This window comes from Anarrhichthys ocellatus, unplaced genomic scaffold (assembly GCF_004355925.1).
Source record: "Anarrhichthys ocellatus isolate YVR2014 unplaced genomic scaffold, GSC_Weel_1.0 scaffold462, whole genome shotgun sequence".
Taxonomy (NCBI): domain Eukaryota; kingdom Metazoa; phylum Chordata; class Actinopteri; order Perciformes; family Anarhichadidae; genus Anarrhichthys; species Anarrhichthys ocellatus.
In genome coordinates, this window is record NW_022280436.1 from 19,022 (window position 1) to 36,542 (window position 17,521).

At 41.4% G+C, this 17,521-nt stretch overlaps 2 protein-coding genes across 2 annotated transcripts; one reads left to right on the forward strand and one right to left on the reverse strand.

Annotated features, from left to right (window-relative positions):
• The first annotated feature begins 450 nt into the window (after nt 1-450).
• On the forward strand, nt 451-4,708 carry gpr19 (G protein-coupled receptor 19). Its single transcript, XM_031879867.1, has 2 exons — nt 451-652; nt 2,739-4,708. The coding sequence occupies exon 2, from the start codon at nt 2,765-2,767 to the stop codon at nt 4,040-4,042; it is 1,278 nt and encodes a 425-aa protein (XP_031735727.1). The 5' UTR covers nt 451-652; nt 2,739-2,764; the 3' UTR covers nt 4,043-4,708.
• A 6,195-nt stretch (nt 4,709-10,903) lies between these two features.
• tbk1 (TANK-binding kinase 1) lies at nt 10,904-17,481 on the reverse strand. The gene is made up of 7 exons (XM_031879869.1): nt 17,364-17,481; nt 15,061-15,100; nt 14,611-14,712; nt 12,861-12,957; nt 12,685-12,785; nt 12,318-12,389; nt 10,904-12,136 (listed from the first exon to the last, which is right to left on the reverse strand). Exons 3-7 carry the CDS (start codon nt 14,652-14,654, stop codon nt 12,097-12,099), a joined length of 354 nt encoding a protein of 117 aa, XP_031735729.1. The 5' UTR covers nt 14,655-14,712; nt 15,061-15,100; nt 17,364-17,481; the 3' UTR covers nt 10,904-12,096.
• Between the last annotated feature and the right edge of the window lie 40 nt (nt 17,482-17,521).

The window sequence follows — 17,521 nt, forward strand, 5'->3', positions numbered from 1 at the left end:
TTTATATATATTTATATATATTTATGTATATTTATATATATATTTATGTATATTTATGTGTATTTGTGTATTTATATATATTTATGTATATTTATGTGTATTTATATATATTTATCTATATTTATGTGTATTTGTATATGTATATATGTATGTGTATTTATATATATTTATGTGTATATATATATATTTATGTGTATATATATATATTGATAATATATTGATATGTATTTGTGTATTTATATATATTGATTATGTATATGTTTGTATGTAAATTTGCGTTCTATTGATTTATTGATTAATTGATTGATGTGTGTGTGTGTGTGTGTGTGTGTATGTAGGGGGGGGGGGGGGTCTTTGAGCCTCAGATCTCGTTCGTTCGCTCCTGTTAGAAAATATTCATCCTCCTCTTCATCATCAGCTGCTTCTTCATCCTCCAGCTGCACACGCAGTACAGAGACAGACAGGAGAGAGAGACAGACAGGTGGACAAACACCCATGCTGTGTGCTTCCTTCACGGACCTCCTCTTCTTCTCCTCTTCCTCCTCGTCTCCTCCTCTTCTTCTCCTCTTCCTCCTCCTCCTCCTCCGTCTGAACCGGATCCCGGAGAGAGAAACCCAGAGAATGAAGCGTCTGTTCCCGCTGCAGTGATCCGGTGAGTCTCTAAAGAATCACGGAGCTCGATCAGCGACACGAGCGAGACAGAGCGGCCGAGTTCAGACGTCTAAAGACGGACTGATGAGCTGCGGAGCACCGGAGGAACATCCCGTTATCATCTTCATCATCATTACTGTTATTATATATAAATATATACATATATACACATATATATGTATATATGTATACACACACATTTCTATATATATATATATAAATGTGTGTGTGTGTGTGTGTGTGTGTGTGTGTGTGTGTGTGAGAATCGTGTTGTTATGTGTTCCTGCTGCTTCTTCATCTTCTTCATCTTAATCATCTTCATCCATCTCGGTGAATCAGACGTGTTGTAGCCGGTTACATGATGAAGATGAAGATGATGAAGATGATAAAGATTGTTTATTAATATCTGATGGATCATCATAAGAAGATCAAATGTTTAATTAACAATCTGATAAAATATTAATAATCATATTTAAATAAAATGTTCAGCTCCACATGATGTAGAATGAGATGAAGATGATGCAGATGATGAAGATGAAGAGCTCAGTGTTTTTCCATGAATGACATCAGGTCTCATTTAAAGCTTCATGTTTGTTGTTTTTAATCTGTAAATAATGTAAATAAACAAACAACATAAAAATAAACATCTGATATCATAGAAGATGTGTACTATACGTAGTACAACGGTGTATTGGAATAGGAGTCAAATACTGCTATGAAGTACACATTTAAAGTACTTTATTTAAGACCTGAAACAATCAATCGACTCGTTGATCGACAGGAAAATGATTGATTAGACTTCATTTTAAAGGACAACGTTGTACTTTTTACTGCAGTACATTATATATACACATAGAGATTTACTCTCAAGTACAAGTATTGTATTTCTTTATACTTCTACTTGTGTCAGAGAAGTGAAATTATTTTAACTTAAATAATTTAACGTATAACTTTCTGTCTCTTTAAAGATTATTTTTCATAAATAATTCATAATCTAACCAGAGACTTTATGTGAGAATGTTACTGGTTCCACTGGTTCCCATAATAACCAGCAGGTTGCTATAAACAGAGCTCTTCTCCTCTAATGGTCTCCCTCAGAGGAGGTCTGGATCCCTGTGGACTCTGAAGGACTAATTAAATCTACCTGATGTCAAGAGACCAGCTTCATTATTTCATGTTATTCATGTTTAAGAGATGAATGAAAATATAAAACCAGTTTGTTCAGACTTCAGACCTCCAGATGTGATTTCTGAAGAGGAACCACGTCTTCATCACATTATTTAAATACTCAACAGATAACTGAGGTGTGTTGTTGTTCCTGTCGGCCATGTTGAGTCTCTTCATTAGAAACATCCCATCAGTCCTCTACAAGTCTCTATTAACTACAAACCCTAAGAGGAAGACAGATCCTCATAGAGGTTCTTTTAGCTACTACAGAACATCACTGTAATACGAACCTACTAGAACCAAACTATCAACCAACCAAATACAACCAGACTACTAGCAACCAACCTACTAGAACTAGACTACCAACCAACCATCTTAATAGAACCAGACTACCAACCAACCAACCTACTAGAACCAGACTACCAACCAACCATCCTAATAGAACCAGACTACCAACCAACCATCCTAATAGAACCAGACAACCAACCAACCTACTAGAACCAGACTACAAACCAACCATCCTACTAGAACCAGACTACCAACCAACCTACTAGAATCAGACTACTAACCAACCATCCTACTAGAACCAGACTACCAACCAACCATCCTACTAGAACCAGACTACCAACCATCCTACTAGAACCAGACTACCAACCAACCTACTAGAACCAGACTACCAACCAACCAACCTACTAGAACCAGACTACCAACCAACCATCCTACTAAGACCAGACTACCAACCATCCTACCAACCAACCAACCTGCTAGAACCAGACTACTAACCAACCAACCTACTAGAACCAGACTACCAACCAACCATCCTACTAGCACCAGACTACCAACCAACCTACTAGAACCAGACTACCAACCAATCAAACTAGTGATCTTCTAACGAGGACTTTGTGTCTTTGTGTCCACAGCTCCTCTCTGGTGCAGCTGTAAAACTATGGTGTATGCCCAGTCATCAAACACAGTTGGTGTCAATCCCTCCCTTCGCTATCGATCTTTCATGTATCAGATGTCATTTAACTACTCTGAGAGGGAGAACTCGACTGTCCTGGCAACCTTACCCACAACCCCCCTCTGCAGCCTCGAGGGCTCGTTGTCCAGTAGGCCGAACGGGACGTCCGTCTCCTACGAGCTGACATCCGGCGAGGTCGCCGTCCTGGGTTTGGTGTTCTCAGTTCTCTGGTTGGTGTCCATCCTGGGAAATGCCCTCGTCTGCCTGGTCATCCACCGGAGCCGCCGGACTCAGTCCACCACCAACTACTTTGTGGTGTCTATGGCGTGTGCAGACCTGCTCATGAGCCTGGGTTGGGCGCCCTTCATCCTCCTACAGGTAGCCTCAGGCCGATGGCCGCTGAGCGCCGCGGCTTGCAAGGCCGTGCGCTACCTGCAGCACCTGTGCCCAGGTGTGCAGGTCTACGTCCTGCTGTCCATCTCCGTAGACCGCTTCTACACTATCGTCTACCCGCTCAGCTTCAAGGTGTCCAGAGAGAAAGCCAAAAAGATGATCGTAGCCTCGTGGCTGTTTGACGCTGCCTTTGTGTCGCCCTGCCTCTTCTTCTACGGCTCTACGTCTACAGGCAGCAGTCACTGTGACTTCTTCCTCCCGGACAGCTGGGGCAGCGTAGCCTACGCCGCCGTTCACCTCCTGGTTGGTTTCTTGGTGCCGGTGGCGCTGATCGTGTCGTTCTACCAACGGGTGGTTCGCTACATCTGGAGGATCAGCGCCGACGGACACACGGTGCGGCGGACGATGAACATCGTCCCGCGGACTAAAGTCAAGACCATCAAGATGTTCCTCGTGTTGAATTCAGTTTTCTTCCTCACCTGGACGCCGTTCTATGTCGCCCAGCTGTGGCACCCGAGGGAGTCCGACGGACCCAGTAGGAAGGGGCTGCTGTTCTTCACGGCCATCGCCTGGATCTCCTTCAGCTCCACGGCATCCAAGCCCACTATGTACTCCGTCTACAACGCCAACTTCAGGAGGGGCATGAGGGAGACCTTCTGCATGTCCTCCATGAAATGCTACCGCAGCAACGCTTACACCATCACGGTGAGCTCTCGCGTGGCCAAGAAGAACTACATCGGGGTGGTGGAGATCCCCGAGCAGGCGAAGACAGTCGCCAAGGACTCGGTTTACGATGCGTTTGGCCGAGAGGCGAAAGAAAAGAAGGTGGCCTGGACCACCAACGCCAACCCTCCCAACACTTTCGTCTAAGTGAGTTGGGACGATTTGGAAAGTTCTGAAACTTTTTCTTCAACAGCACATCAGTGTTAGCAAGCAACCTAGCTAAGGACCAACATGCTAAGGACCAACACGCTAAGGACTAACATGCTAAGGACTAACATGCTAAAGACCAACACGCTAAGGACCAACATGCTAAGGACCAACATGCTGGGGACCAACATGCTAAGGATGCTGACGCTAACACGCTAACCTTTTATTCAACCACGACGAGTTCAGATTGTATGAAGGGCTTTCTCTATGATGTAACCTTCTGGCAGCCATATTGGCGGTTTTTATATTTCAGATTTTAATCATAATTTATTTCTGCGATATGTTTTTTATGAACTGCTTTTCTTTTTGTGTCATTGATGCATGAGATTCTGTTTTTCTAATGTCAGCTTGTTAGCTAGCTAGCTAACATCGTCTGTGGCCATCTGTCTGGTTGTAAATGCATCTGGTTTGCGGCAGTAATGTACGTGGTTGAAGCTAACATTAGCGTCTGCTTTGTTTGTTCAGGTAAACTGAACCGAGTCCTCTCTGAGTTTCTCCACATGTTGTCCAGTAAACACAAGTGGAGGCTCTAGAGCAGAGGTCTAGAGCAGAGGTCTTCAACAGGGGGTCCGCGGAATTTTTCGTTGATTAGAAAAAAAAAAAAATAAGAATAATTCTCTAAACATCAATCTGTCCATTATTTTAATAGTTCAGTATTGTATGAAAGATAACAGGTATCTTTATGCATGGCAGTGGTACTAATAGGCCATCACTCATTTTTCATTTCCACATTTAAAATGAAAACATCAATTTGAATATCTTGTATGCATGATTATCATGCTATTGACAGACAATGTTGATATTGGCATTGGTATCAGTTGACAAGGTAAGTTTATAAATGGCAGTGGCACGGCCATTTAAAATGAAAACATGAATATATGAACCTGTGTATTATTTGAATAGCTTAGTACTGAATGCACAATAAAGAGGTATGTTTATACATGGCACTAGGCCCATTTAATATAAAACACAATTTTATACAATATATATAGTCGGGGGTCCCTGCTCCATCTCTCTATCAGTTTGGGGGTCCTTGGCCTGAAAAACGTTGAAGACCCCTGCTCTAGAGTGGTGAAGTGGGAGGAGCTACACGTGTTGTTAGCATATATGTGACTTCAAACACCTCCAACTCTTAGATGAACATAAAGAGACAACGATGTTAAACTGGGAATCATTCAGATTTCAGTCCTGTTGATTTGGAAACATGAGGTTTAATACAATGAGTCCCAGAATACTGAGGGAACAAAAACTAAGAATTATTTTAATGGAAAAGTTAGATTATAATCTGCTTTATTCCATCGTTCTGTGAGCAGTAATCAGATGAAGTAGTTTTAGTTTTAATCACTGACACATGGATTCAATCTGATCCAAAATGGCTGTCGTCTGGTTTTATAGACACTTTTTGATGAAGAATAGTTCACTGTGACTATTTAATAATAAAAGATGAAACTCTTCTAATGTGCTGCAGCAGAAGAAAATGTTCGGTTTGCATTATTATTATAATACTTTCATCAGTGGGTTATAATCACGTCGTTCGGAGATAAAAAGTGACTTAACAATTATTTAAATTTAAATCTTTAACTTCAACTATCGAGATAAACTTCAGTTTAAATTGATTCACTTTCAAATTCTGAATCAGTTTTAGATGAATGTAGCAACGACTAAAACATGACTCCGCAAACCTGGAATATATTTATTCACAACAGTTTTGTGTTTGGGTTACTTTTCAAAATTAGTAAAAATATGGTTAAGGAAGAAAAGATTGTGGTTTTGGGAGATAAACTATGACTCAAGTATAGTTAATGTTAGGTAACCGACACACTGTTAGTTTTATGGTTTAAAAGATCGTGGTTAATAAAAAAGCAAATATGAACAGATCCTAAATCCTAAATAAAAGCTTCTTTTCGTTTCACTGAAGCATGATGGTTATATGACAGTTTCCCATTTCTTTACACAGTCCTTTGCATTTTTATTAATAATAATAATAATAATAATAATACATTTTATTTATATAGCGCTTTTCATAATACTCAGACACTTTACATTAAAATCATCATATATAAAAGCAATACACTAAAAACATGAAATACACAGTATCAGTCACACATTAAAAGCAGTTTTGAACAGGTGGGTTTTGATTTGGGATTTGAATATGGAAAGGTCAGTGCAGTCTCGGATATGTTTGGGGAGAGAGTTCCAGAGGGAGGGGGCAGATATGGAGAAGGCTCTGTCCACCCCCTCCGTCCTCTTGAACACTGCAAGGTCTTTTGAGTCTCAGGGTTGGGTAGTAGAGGGCAGACAAGGCAATGCTCCATAGTATGGTCTGCTTCTCCACATTCACATGTGGTTGGGCCAGCCTTGTAGCCCCATCTGACCAGAGCAGCTTTTGATCGTCCCGTTCTTGTTCTGAGGCGGTTTAGTGTTTTCCATTGAGCCCATGGTGCTTCTGGGCCAGGGGGAAGGTTTTCAGTGGGGGGTGTTCCCATGACAGTTGGAGTAGAGTCATTCTCAAGCTTTTCCCTCCAGAGTTGGATTCTGGTTTCTTCCCGAGATTTTATTAGGGGCTGGACATGGCTGAGAAAGCTTCTTCTTGATTTTAGCCGTTGGGCCGGAGGGTGACATCCATGGAGGAGATGGCGTTCATCACTAGTGGATTTTGTTTTCTCGACTCGGCTGGCAACTTCCCGTCTAATATCAGCAGGGGCAATGCCAGCGAGGAGGTGAAGGTTGCTTGTGTTGGTGGGTTTCAAGGAGCCAGTGATCAGGCGGCAGGTGTTGTTCAGTGCTGGGTCAAGTTTCTTGGCATGGGTTGACCTCTCCCAAACAGGGCATGCATATTCCGCAGAGGAATAGCACAGGGCCAGAGCAGTAGATCTTAATGTGTGTGCTGTGGCTCCCCATTTGGAGTTGATCAGTTTCCGTAGAATGTTGTTTCGGGAACCGACTTTGGATTTTGTGTTGTTGATGTGCTCCTTAAAGGAGAGAGTACGATCCAGGGTTACTCCAAGGTAGACAGGGTGGGTACAGTGCTCAAGTGGTGTTCCAGACCATTTGATGTTAAGTGGTCGGTTGGCTTCACGGTTCCTGAGATGGAGGGACCAGACTTGGGTCTTTGCAGGGTTGGCATGTAGGTGGTTGCGCTCGTAATAGAGGAGTAGCTCCTCTAGGGCTGTGGTGAGGTTTGATTCTACTGCTTCGAACAAGTTCTCTTGAGATGTTACACAGAGATCGTCTGCATAGTTGAACCGCTCAGTGTACTGGTCCATTGGCTGGTTGTTGGTGTTGATGTTATACAGTAGTAGGGCCAGCACACTACCTTGAGGTAGGCCATTCCGTTGTTGTCGCCAGCGACTCTGCTTGTTATTCAGGACAACAAAGAAGCACCTGTCTTTCAGAAGGGCTCCAATGAGGTCTGTGAGTGCCAGGTCTTTTGTCAACTCCAAGATCTTTTTTAGGAGGAGGCGGTGGTTCACTGTGTCATATGCGGCAGACAAATCAACAAAGACGGCTCCTGTTACCAGTCCTTTCTGGAATCCGTCCTCGATGTGTTGAGTGAGGTTCAGAAGTTGGCTTGTTGTAAATTTGCCAGGTCGGAATCCGGCTTGTTGAGGTATGATGGCTGGTTCAGCAACAGGGGCAAGCCTGTTGAGGATCAAGCGCTCAAACAGCTTGGAGAGGTGGCATAGCAGAGAGATTGGGCGGAAGCTCTTTGCATGCGTTGGGTCTTTGCCTGGTTTGAGAAGGGCAATAATCCTGGTTTTCCTCCAGATTTTTGGGATGTTTTTTGTCAGCATGCACTTATTCATCAGCTCGAGGATCCATTTCCTTATCAGAGGTCCAAAATGCTTGATCTCTTCAGTGAAAATGTTATCCAGTCCGATGGCTTTGCCAGTTTTAAGGGTGTTGATGCTGATATTGAGCTCTTCAGGGGAGAACGGCTTGGTCAGTCCCATGGTTTGGGAGTGCTTCACTCGATCTACCTTTAGTCTTGGCTGTTTAGTGGTGGGTTTTCCATTGAGCAGCAGCTGGTGCGCAACTTGGTTGGCAGTGGTCGTATATTGTTGCCGAGTTGCGGTTGATGGATCATTGCTGATTTTTCGGATGAGGCTCCATGCCTTTTTGCTATTCTTTGCCATATCAGTTGTCTCCAGCAGGTTTTTCCACTTCAGCTGGCGGCGTTCTGAAATGGAGGTCATGAGTCTCATCTACTTCGGTGGTAGTTTCAGCAAAGGGGTCAGATTCATAGAGCTGTTGGTATCGCTCGTACAGTTCGGTACTTGTAGTGTCAAGGCCCGGGATGTATTGAGTGCGGCATCCTCTTGGGATGTTCTTGCTTGCTGCTTCGTGCACAAGTGAGTTTGTCATAGTTCCTGGGGTCTGCTGGGAGATGGGCAATCTTCCTTTCAAGATGTTCTTGGAAGCCAGGCCAGTTCGCTTTTCCAAAGTTGAATCTTCTTCGGAATGGAACTGTGGCTGGGGTTATTGCAGCGTTGACTGTGATGCCGATGGGACGGTGTTGGGTCCTTGGCAGTGGCTCCAAGGCCAGCTTTTTGCTTAATCCGGCGATGTTGTGGCTGACAAACACGATATTAGGGTTGTAACCTGCTGTCCATCGTCCACTGTTGAAGGACTTTGGTTGTTTTGCGTCGTGGATCAGATTAAGCTGGCAGTTTTCAGCCCACATTTCTACAGCATCTCCATCTGTGTTGTTGTTAGCGTATCCCCATTGCGTGCTGTGGCTGTTGAAATCTCCTATCACAATCTTCGGTTTTCCGGATGGTGGTATTTCAGGCATCTCCATAGGTATGGGGGGTGGTTTGTAGACTGAGGTGATGGTAACTCCTGAGCTCAGTGGTTAGGACTTTAATGTTGTTTTCATCGCTCTTTGATGTTGATTCGGCAATTGTCCCATTTTTTGCTAGCATGATGCTGCCATATTTCTTATGTGGTCTTTCTATGAGGGTGGTCATACCTTCCACACAGGGGCGATGATTTTCTGGTCCACGGTGAGTTTCCTGTAGGCAGAGAATATCGCACTGGTATACTTTGCAGAGTTTTGCAAGAAGTTCTTCTTTAGTTGTAGACAGTCCTTCAACATTGAGAGATATGATGGTCAGTGCTGGCCTTGGAGGTGGGCATTGGCCTCTCTTCCTGCTCCGGACTGGAGGGCTGCTGTCGTTTGTTGAGCTTCTGGACATCATTGTCTTTCACTCGGCTTCAGTATCTTCGGTAGAATTCGCAGATTTGTTTAAACCTGACAGGGATCGCGAACGTGAACGCGTCTACCATGATCCCCAAATAAGAGCTAAATGTTGGCGTTGAATGTAAATTATGAGCTCCAACATGAAGAAAAGTTGAAAATACCTCCAACTTCACAACTCGCTAGAGAAGAAGAAGAAGAAGTCCTTTCAGCTGCTGTCAGAAAGTGTTCCAGATGTTCTCTCATTTCTGTTTTGGAAACTAATTTATCTGCCACCAGATGAGATACAGCAGATATTTATCAGCAAATAGATCAGTTGATAAATTCCTCTTAAACTGTAAATTAACCGTAGTTTACAAAACAATTTGCCTTAAGGTCCATTTAGTTCACATGTATTTTGTATTTATGTTGTTTTTGAACCCAAACTTTTAATCCAGCACAGACGAGAATTCTCAGAGTGTTAACTCAAAATATATAAATACTCAGTATATTTCTGTTAGTCTTGGTTTTAATCTCTGGGTTAGCTAGATGCTAACACAGGTTAGCATCCCACAGAGTAATGTGTCAGATGTGTCAAAAACAAATGAGTAAGACGATCAAAAGCCTGAAAGGTTGAGACTTCGACTTTGCAGATGACAGACGACTCTCTGAGTAAAATCTTTTTTCTACTTCCAGACGTAGTTTCTGTTAAACTTTGACTCAAAGATTCAACATCTACAACTGACCAGCAGCTCAAACACGTGTAGACGTTAATATTAAAGGGTTTCTCAGTCTGCAGCCTACTTGTTATTATAGAAAGATGTGGAATGAATTAATTTGTAATATTATTCACATGAAGTTTTATTAACTAAACGAGGGATGAAACCAGTGAAGACTGCCAGTATTTTGTTTTTTCTAGAGCTCCGTTAACTTTCTGTCAGGAGGAATGTTCATGTTGTTCTATCATCAAAATATAAATTAATCAATTCATAAATACGCAGAGCCTTCATTGATTCTGAACTGTTTTAGATTTGTCTTCTAAGTAAAAATGTTGAAAACACCTGCAGCTTAAAAATCATGTTTTCTTTGTAATTCATAACTATTTTGTCACAATGCTAACAGCATGCTAACCGTGCTGCTAACACACACTACACTTGATGCTCAACATGTCAGAATTCATTCATTCAGTCTGAGCTGTACTTTGGATTTTACATATCATGCTAGAAACTAACATCGACACTTAGTTAGCACATGCTAACATTAGCATATGCAGGGGAACATGCTAAACATTACATACTTAATGCCAGTTTGGTTTCTACTCAATGACTCGTTTTTCTTTTCCAAAAGTAATTCGTAGAATTTTAAGTCACAAGTGAGAATGAAATAAAAGTCAAAACATTTACTTAACAAGTGAAATAGTTATTACAAAATCTTTACCTCTTAAATCTCAGAGTCCAAATATAGTATTATAGTTTAGATTATTACAATTTACAACTTAGTTTTCGGAAGTTAATCATTTTGATTTAATAAATCAAACTAAATATCCTAAAATGCTCATTTTCTATTTATCAGTCTCAGATTTGATGCTTTGAATTCTTTACAGACAAAAACATTCAGACGACTCCTTCAACATTTGTATTTATTTACAAGTTCTTAAACAATTTGTGAGCATTTTTATGCAGATTATAGACAAAACAAAACATGAACATCTTGGTGAGAAAAAGAGTCTTCTTCATGTTGCTTATTGATGTACGAGAACTCGACTGATAAATAATAAATGTAATCTTAAACCTTTAATATTCTCTACGATGCCTTCAGTTGATCCACTAACAGTTGAACGGATCTTATATGCACCGTTAAAGGATTTGTATAGAGTTCAACTGGATAAAAGAACATGAATGTTATATTTCAATTAAGGTGAAAATTCATTTATTATTATTATTGATACATTTTAAGCCCTTTAATTTAAGGTTTAAATTAAAGGTTCCTATAACTTTACTTTGTTCCTTAAACCATTAAACGTCCCTTAAAATAGACTAAATTAACCCTTAAACACACCAAACACCTTAAATCTGCCCTTACTTAAAAGAAAAAGTGCAAAACAAAAGTAAATCCCTTAAAAATCTTCTTAACTTTAAGACTTTAACAAATGAAGATTTTTTACACAATCAAGTGAAATATTTGACAAATAATGTATTCATGATTTTAAGGTGTTTTTAAGGTTAAAGGATTATTGTTGACAAATTCGTTTTAAAGGATTCTTAATCAGTTATCAGATATTTAAACCAGATTATTAATCTAAATTCTGACTAAAACATTAATGGACTGTAATAAATCTACCCTTAAAAACCTTAATATTTACAAAATAATATTACAGGTACCTCTTTGTTTGTACTATCTTCATAGTTTAAAGGTTTATAAAGAATAAAAAACACATTTAAAGGGTTAACCATTAAAATCACCTTAAATCTCAAATTGACAGATCATTAACATATATGTTAAATATTCCACGTTAACATTTAAATCAGGGGAAAGTTATGAACCCTTAAAGTCTGCCGTTCTTCAGTGTTTTTAAGGGATTTAGTCACATTAAGGTGTGAAGGAGTCTGATGTAGTTTCAGGGTTAAACTAATAATTAAGAGTTTCTTTTAAGGGTTTCTGTTTCACAGTTCTTTCACTGATCTTCAGGTAAAAATATGCGTTTAAAGTTGTTTCTAACAGAAAGTCTGAAGAAGAACAACAACATTCTTCAGATTATTTACACCAGAAACACAGAATATGTACAAAACTGCAGAAGAAGAAGTCTCAGATTATTTTAACCCCTCAGACCTCCGTCCAGCGTCAGAGTCCCGAACCTGAAGGAAACAGTCACATGATCGCATGTTAGCCTAGCTTAGCACAAACACTGGAGGCAGGTGGAAACTGTTAGCATAGCTGCATCAGACTAATATAACACACAAAGAGCCACGCTAGCAGTTCCCCCCTGCCTGAAGTGTTTGTGCTAAGCTAAGCTAACCCTGTATGTAGTGAACACACCTTTCTAAGAAGTGGTTGTTCTCAGCCAGCTCTTTGACGACTCCTTCCATCTCCTCCTTCAGCTTCTTCATCCTGAAAAACATCAAGATATTAAGGTTTAAACATGTTTATTTACTAAATGACATCACAGGTAGCCTTTAATCTGTACCTTAAATTTAGTCATTTTAATGGTTAAAGGATATTTTTTAAAAGGTAAATATTTGATGTTATTAATAATAATAAAAGGGTTTTATCTCTTAAAATCAATTTAAACCTTAAAGAAACCCTTAAACTCATTCAGGAAGCCAATAAAAAGCTCTTAATGAATGAATGAAAGTCATAGTATGTGATGAAGATGATGATGTAATGATGATGATGAAGATCTCACCCTAGAGTCATCTCCACCAGAGTGTTCTGACTCAGGTAAGCCTGAGGCTTCATCCCACTGGACACCAGAGGAAGAACCTTCTGAGGCAGATGTTCCTGCAGCTGGAGACACAAAATAATACATTTTACATTATTATTATTATAATATTATTATTATTATACATGATATAGTCTCACCTTGATGGCTCTCTCCATCAGCATGGTGACCTCCTTCTCGATGCTGATCAGCTGACCTGACAGACCAATCAGCTGCTTCTTCATGTGATGAACCTTCCTGAAAACACAAAAACACTGTTGACTCTTCACTTCCTGTCAGGTGATGCAGGTGAATAGAGGAGGAGGGTTATGCCGTGTTCACACCAAACGCGGATTCATCGCGCCGCATATTCGTGTCATTCGCGCCGCCGGTCTCGCCGGGGACCATTTGTGTACATTCGCGCGAATCGTGCTGGACGCGCCGGAGAGGGGGCGTGGCTTATCGCCCTGAAAGCCGTTCAACTGTCCGCCATTAACCATGAAAAAAATAACCTGTATTTCTGCTTAGTACGTGTTGTGGAAGTCACAGATATCACGGGAAACTAAACGCCGTCATGTCTGGTTCATAATATTGTCCAGAGGAGCTCCATGTGTTTTATCGAGCTGTATTCACTGTGTCTAGTGAGCCACAGGTCGCTGTTTACTACAGCTGTATGAACACTAAATAAACTGATCTGGCTGTGATTTAACGGCAATAAACAAACAAAAAGGGACTTTTTTAAATAACTACTAATGATGCTGATTTGTCGGCTACCTGTCTTCTCAATGGAGCTCTGATGGATCGGTGCTATGCTAAGCTAACATTGTAGCAGCTCCACCAACACTCAGAATAACGTCATCTAGACATAAATACGGCAGCGTCTATTCATTGTTTGTACCATATGGTTTACACACACACATTTATACACATAGTTTGGACCGGTCTCTATTGATATGAGGGATCGTAGAGCTCTGGGTGAACACAGACGGCTACAGTATTTATTTCCTGATTCAACAACGGCAGGAAGTCAGTGATGACGGGGGGAGCAACTCAACGCTGATAGGCTATCACGCCGGGGCGTAACGTGAATATTTCGCAGAAGTTGAAAAATTTCAACTCACATGTTTGGCGCGATGGACGCGAATTCGCGTCATCGCAAATTCGCGCCGCGCCAGTCTCATCGCGTCTGTGCATAGACTGTATGTAATCTACTCGCGCGAACAATTCACGACGCGTTTGGTGTGAACGCAGCATTAGTGTGAGGAGGTGTGTGTGTGAGGAGGTGAGGAGGTGTGTGTGAGAGGAGGTGAGGAGGTGTGTGTGTGAGGAGGTGAGGAGGTGTGTGAGGAGGTGTGTGTGTGAGGAGGTGAGGAGTGTGTGTGAGGAGGTGAGGAGGTGTGTGTGTGAGGAGGTGTGTGTGAGGAGGTGTGTGTGTGAGGAGGTGTGTGTGAGGTGTGTGTGAGGAGGTGTGTGTGTGTGTGTGTGTGAGGAGGTGAGGTGTGTGTGAGGAGGTGAGGTGTGTGTGTGAGGAGGTGAGGTGTGTGTGTGAGGAGGTGAGGTGTGTGTGTGAGGAGGTGAGGTGTGTGTGTGAGGAGGTGAGGTGTGTGTGTGTGAGGAGGTGTGTGTGTGAGGTGTGTGAGGAGGTGTGTGTGTGAGGAGGTGTGTGGGTGAGGAGGTGTGTGTGGGTGAGGAGGTGTGTGTGAGGAGGTGAGGAGGTGTGTGTGTGGAGGTGAGGAGGTGTGTGTGTGGAGGTGAGGAGGTGTGTGTGAGGAGGTGAGGAGGTGTGTGTGTGTGGGTGAGGAGGTGTGTGTGTGTGAGGATGTGTGTGTGGGTGAGGAGGTGTGTGAGGAGGTGAGGAGGTGTGTGTGTGGAGGTGAGGAGGTGTGTATGTGGAGGTGAGGAGGTGATTACCTGAACCACTCCTCACTCTTTGAGATGAACAGACGATACTTCATAGCACACTCCTCAGTGAACAGAGATCTGGCTTTACTGGCATGAAGCACCAACTTCTGTCTGTTAGACACACACAGAGACAGAGACACACACAGAGACAGACAGAGAGAGAGACGGACAGACAGACACAGAGACAGACAGACAGAAACAGAGAGAGAGACACAAAAACATTTGGTTTACTAAAATACAAAATGAAGTGATTTTTATTTATTAAAACATGAATAATTATTGTTCTCAGGAAGCTTAAAGATTCTGTTTTTGTTTATCAAAATAAAACTACATATAATGTGAAAGAAGACTTGTCTTCATATTATTAAACATTATGTAGTAAAACAGACTGTTACAGGTTATAAATATGTAGTTACTGTTTACAGTAACATGTGATAATAAAGTGATCAGTGAACATACTTATCAAACTTATGGATCTGCTCTTCGTTGTACGGCAGACCTGAAAACACACAATATTAAATATAAACTTTATTGATCCTCAGTGAAAGTTACAGCAGCAACACAAACAAACCAGACAGATTAACAACTATTTAAATACTACATATAAAATACATGAAATAGCTGCTGTAAACACATCATATATTAAACAACCTTTTTTAACTTAAAGAGATCAAATTAGTCAGTAAATTACTTATTATTATCATTATTATAATCATTAGGGCCCGAGCGACCGACGTCGGGCCTGCGAAGGCCCTATTGAAACTGTAAGGGTTATTATTTATGATTTTTATTTTTGTGGGGATGGAGCTTGTACGGGTACTTGCTACTCATGAAAACTCACCAATTTTGCACCCCTGTCACGTCTGGTGGAGAAACTCTGCTGCCAAAATTTGCATATTTGTGTGTAAAAAAATGTCTCTCTAGCGCCCCCTACAAATCGGACCGGCGACGCCCCTCGGCCAGTATCTCTGATTTACTTGAAATTCGACAGACATGTCCCAATCCGCTAGATCTAAAAAAAAGCCTCTCAGACTCCTAAGCTCCGCCTACTTAGATTTTCTGCCATATTGAATTTAGTGTAAAACACATTTTTGCGAACTCCTCCTACATGCTTAGTCCCATTACTACCCAATTTGCTGTGGATCATTACCGGATCTACCTCATCAAAAGTTATCAAAAGCTTTCTGATATCTCTTTTCGTTTACAAGATATGGACCAATAAACTTCTTAGGGGCGTGGCTTAATACCAATACACATAACTTCTCAACCGTTTGTCCTAAAATTCCAAGATTTGCAGCATATGTGCACATCGCATGCTGTAATATACCCTGAGATTTGTTTTGTATTCAACCACTAGGGGGCGCTACAGCAAACCCGCGAAGTTGTGCTTTTTGCAGATTTCAGCCTTCGTATTTTAACGAACTCCTCCTAGAGATTTTAAGCGATCAACTTCTACTTTGGTCAGGATGCTCTTAAGACCTTTGTGATTAAAAGTTATCAAAATCGCGCGCTTTCCTCGAAGAACCTTGACGTGGCGTGGCGGCCATTTTGCCTCATTGTTTTTGAAAAACTAAGTTCTTATAAGTTGTTATAACTCCAAGGTACATTATCCAATCCGCACAAAACTTCTTATGCATGATGCTACTTAAAGCCTAAACATACTTCAATTGAAAACAATTCAATAACTCATAGCGCCGCCTACTGGCTAAAGGAAATGTCATATTTTATACTTTTCTTTATTCCTCCTAGCCACGTGACCTGATGAGTCTCAAATTTGGTACGGATAGCCTTAAGACATTGTTGATGCATTATCATGAATATTGTGTGTTTTCGTTGAACGCTGTTGCCGTGGCGACGCATTGTTCGCCATGAAAAAGGAAGCTGATGGTTTAGTAACTTGGGATGCTCAAAAACTCATGGAACTTTGTACATGTGTCATAGGTCATAGGCAGACACAGTGTATATGGGTTTTGGGCTTGGCCGTTTTAAATTGCCTCTATAGCGCCCCCTACAATATTTCAAAACAGCAGCCCCAGCGCTACGTTTGAGCTACATGTATGAAACTTAGTAGGCACATGTATCCTATGGAGACTTAAATATAAGTCTCTTGGGACCATGCTCTAAACCCTACCGGAAGTCGTCCAGTTTCATTTATGTGTCATTTTTCAATAGATTTTGGCCTATTTCTAGTCGCTATACTTTAACGAACTCCTCCTAGGGACTTCATCAGATCCACTTTAAATTTTAAACAGTCTCAAACAGTCTCAAACTTCTCATGCTTGATAACACTCATGGCCTGAGGATGTCTACAAGCTTATTTTCACTAATACTCACAGCGCCACCTGCTGGCGAAAGGAAATCTGCATTTTGTGATAAACACCTCCGATTTACATCACTTTTACACAATGTGGTTTACATTTGACACAGAGCTACATGATGCATGTTTGCACGTGTTCTAGTGCCAGGCAGTGGATACAGGAAGCATCGGACTATTTGCAAAGCATCATTTCCAGCATCAGGCGGTCCACGCGAGATAAAATCCGTCTCACTCACGGACGCACCGTCAGACGGTCGCGGACGTTCTCGGCCGCGCAGGCCGGAGTCCCGCCGGCCCCCCGGCGCGCTGCAGATTGCGAGGGCCCGTTCATCGCTGCTCGCAGCTTTAATTATTATTATTATTGTAATTATTATTAGTGTTGTTGTTATTATTATTGTTATTATTATTATTATTGTTGTTATTGTAATAGGTGAGTGTGACTCACGTCTCTCAGCTTTGTCCTTCTTGAACTGTTGGTAAATGGCTGTGATGGCATCCAGCAGCACTTTGATCTTCTCAACACTGTGGAGACAAACTCACGTCACACATCTGATATACTTGTGTGTGTGTGTATATATATATACATATACACATATATACACA

What these genes read in the sequence shown, in the direction of transcription:
- gpr19 (XM_031879867.1), top strand. Translation starts at nt 2,765, where the DNA reads ATGGTGTATGCCCAGTCATCAAACACAGTTGGTGTCAATCCCTCCCTT.
- tbk1 (XM_031879869.1), bottom strand. Translation starts at nt 14,654, where the DNA reads ATGAAGTATCGTCTGTTCATCTCAAAGAGTGAGGAGTGGTTCAG. An exon ending in TGATGGAGAGAGCCATCAAG is followed by an intron (nt 12,786 to 12,860) that starts GTGAGACTATAT and finishes TTGTGTCTCCAG; the next exon opens with CTGCAGGAACATCTGCCTCA. An exon ending in AACAACCACTTCTTAGAAAG is followed by an intron (nt 12,137 to 12,317) that starts GTGTGTTCACTA and finishes TGTTTCCTTCAG; the next exon opens with GTTCGGGACTCTGACGCTGG.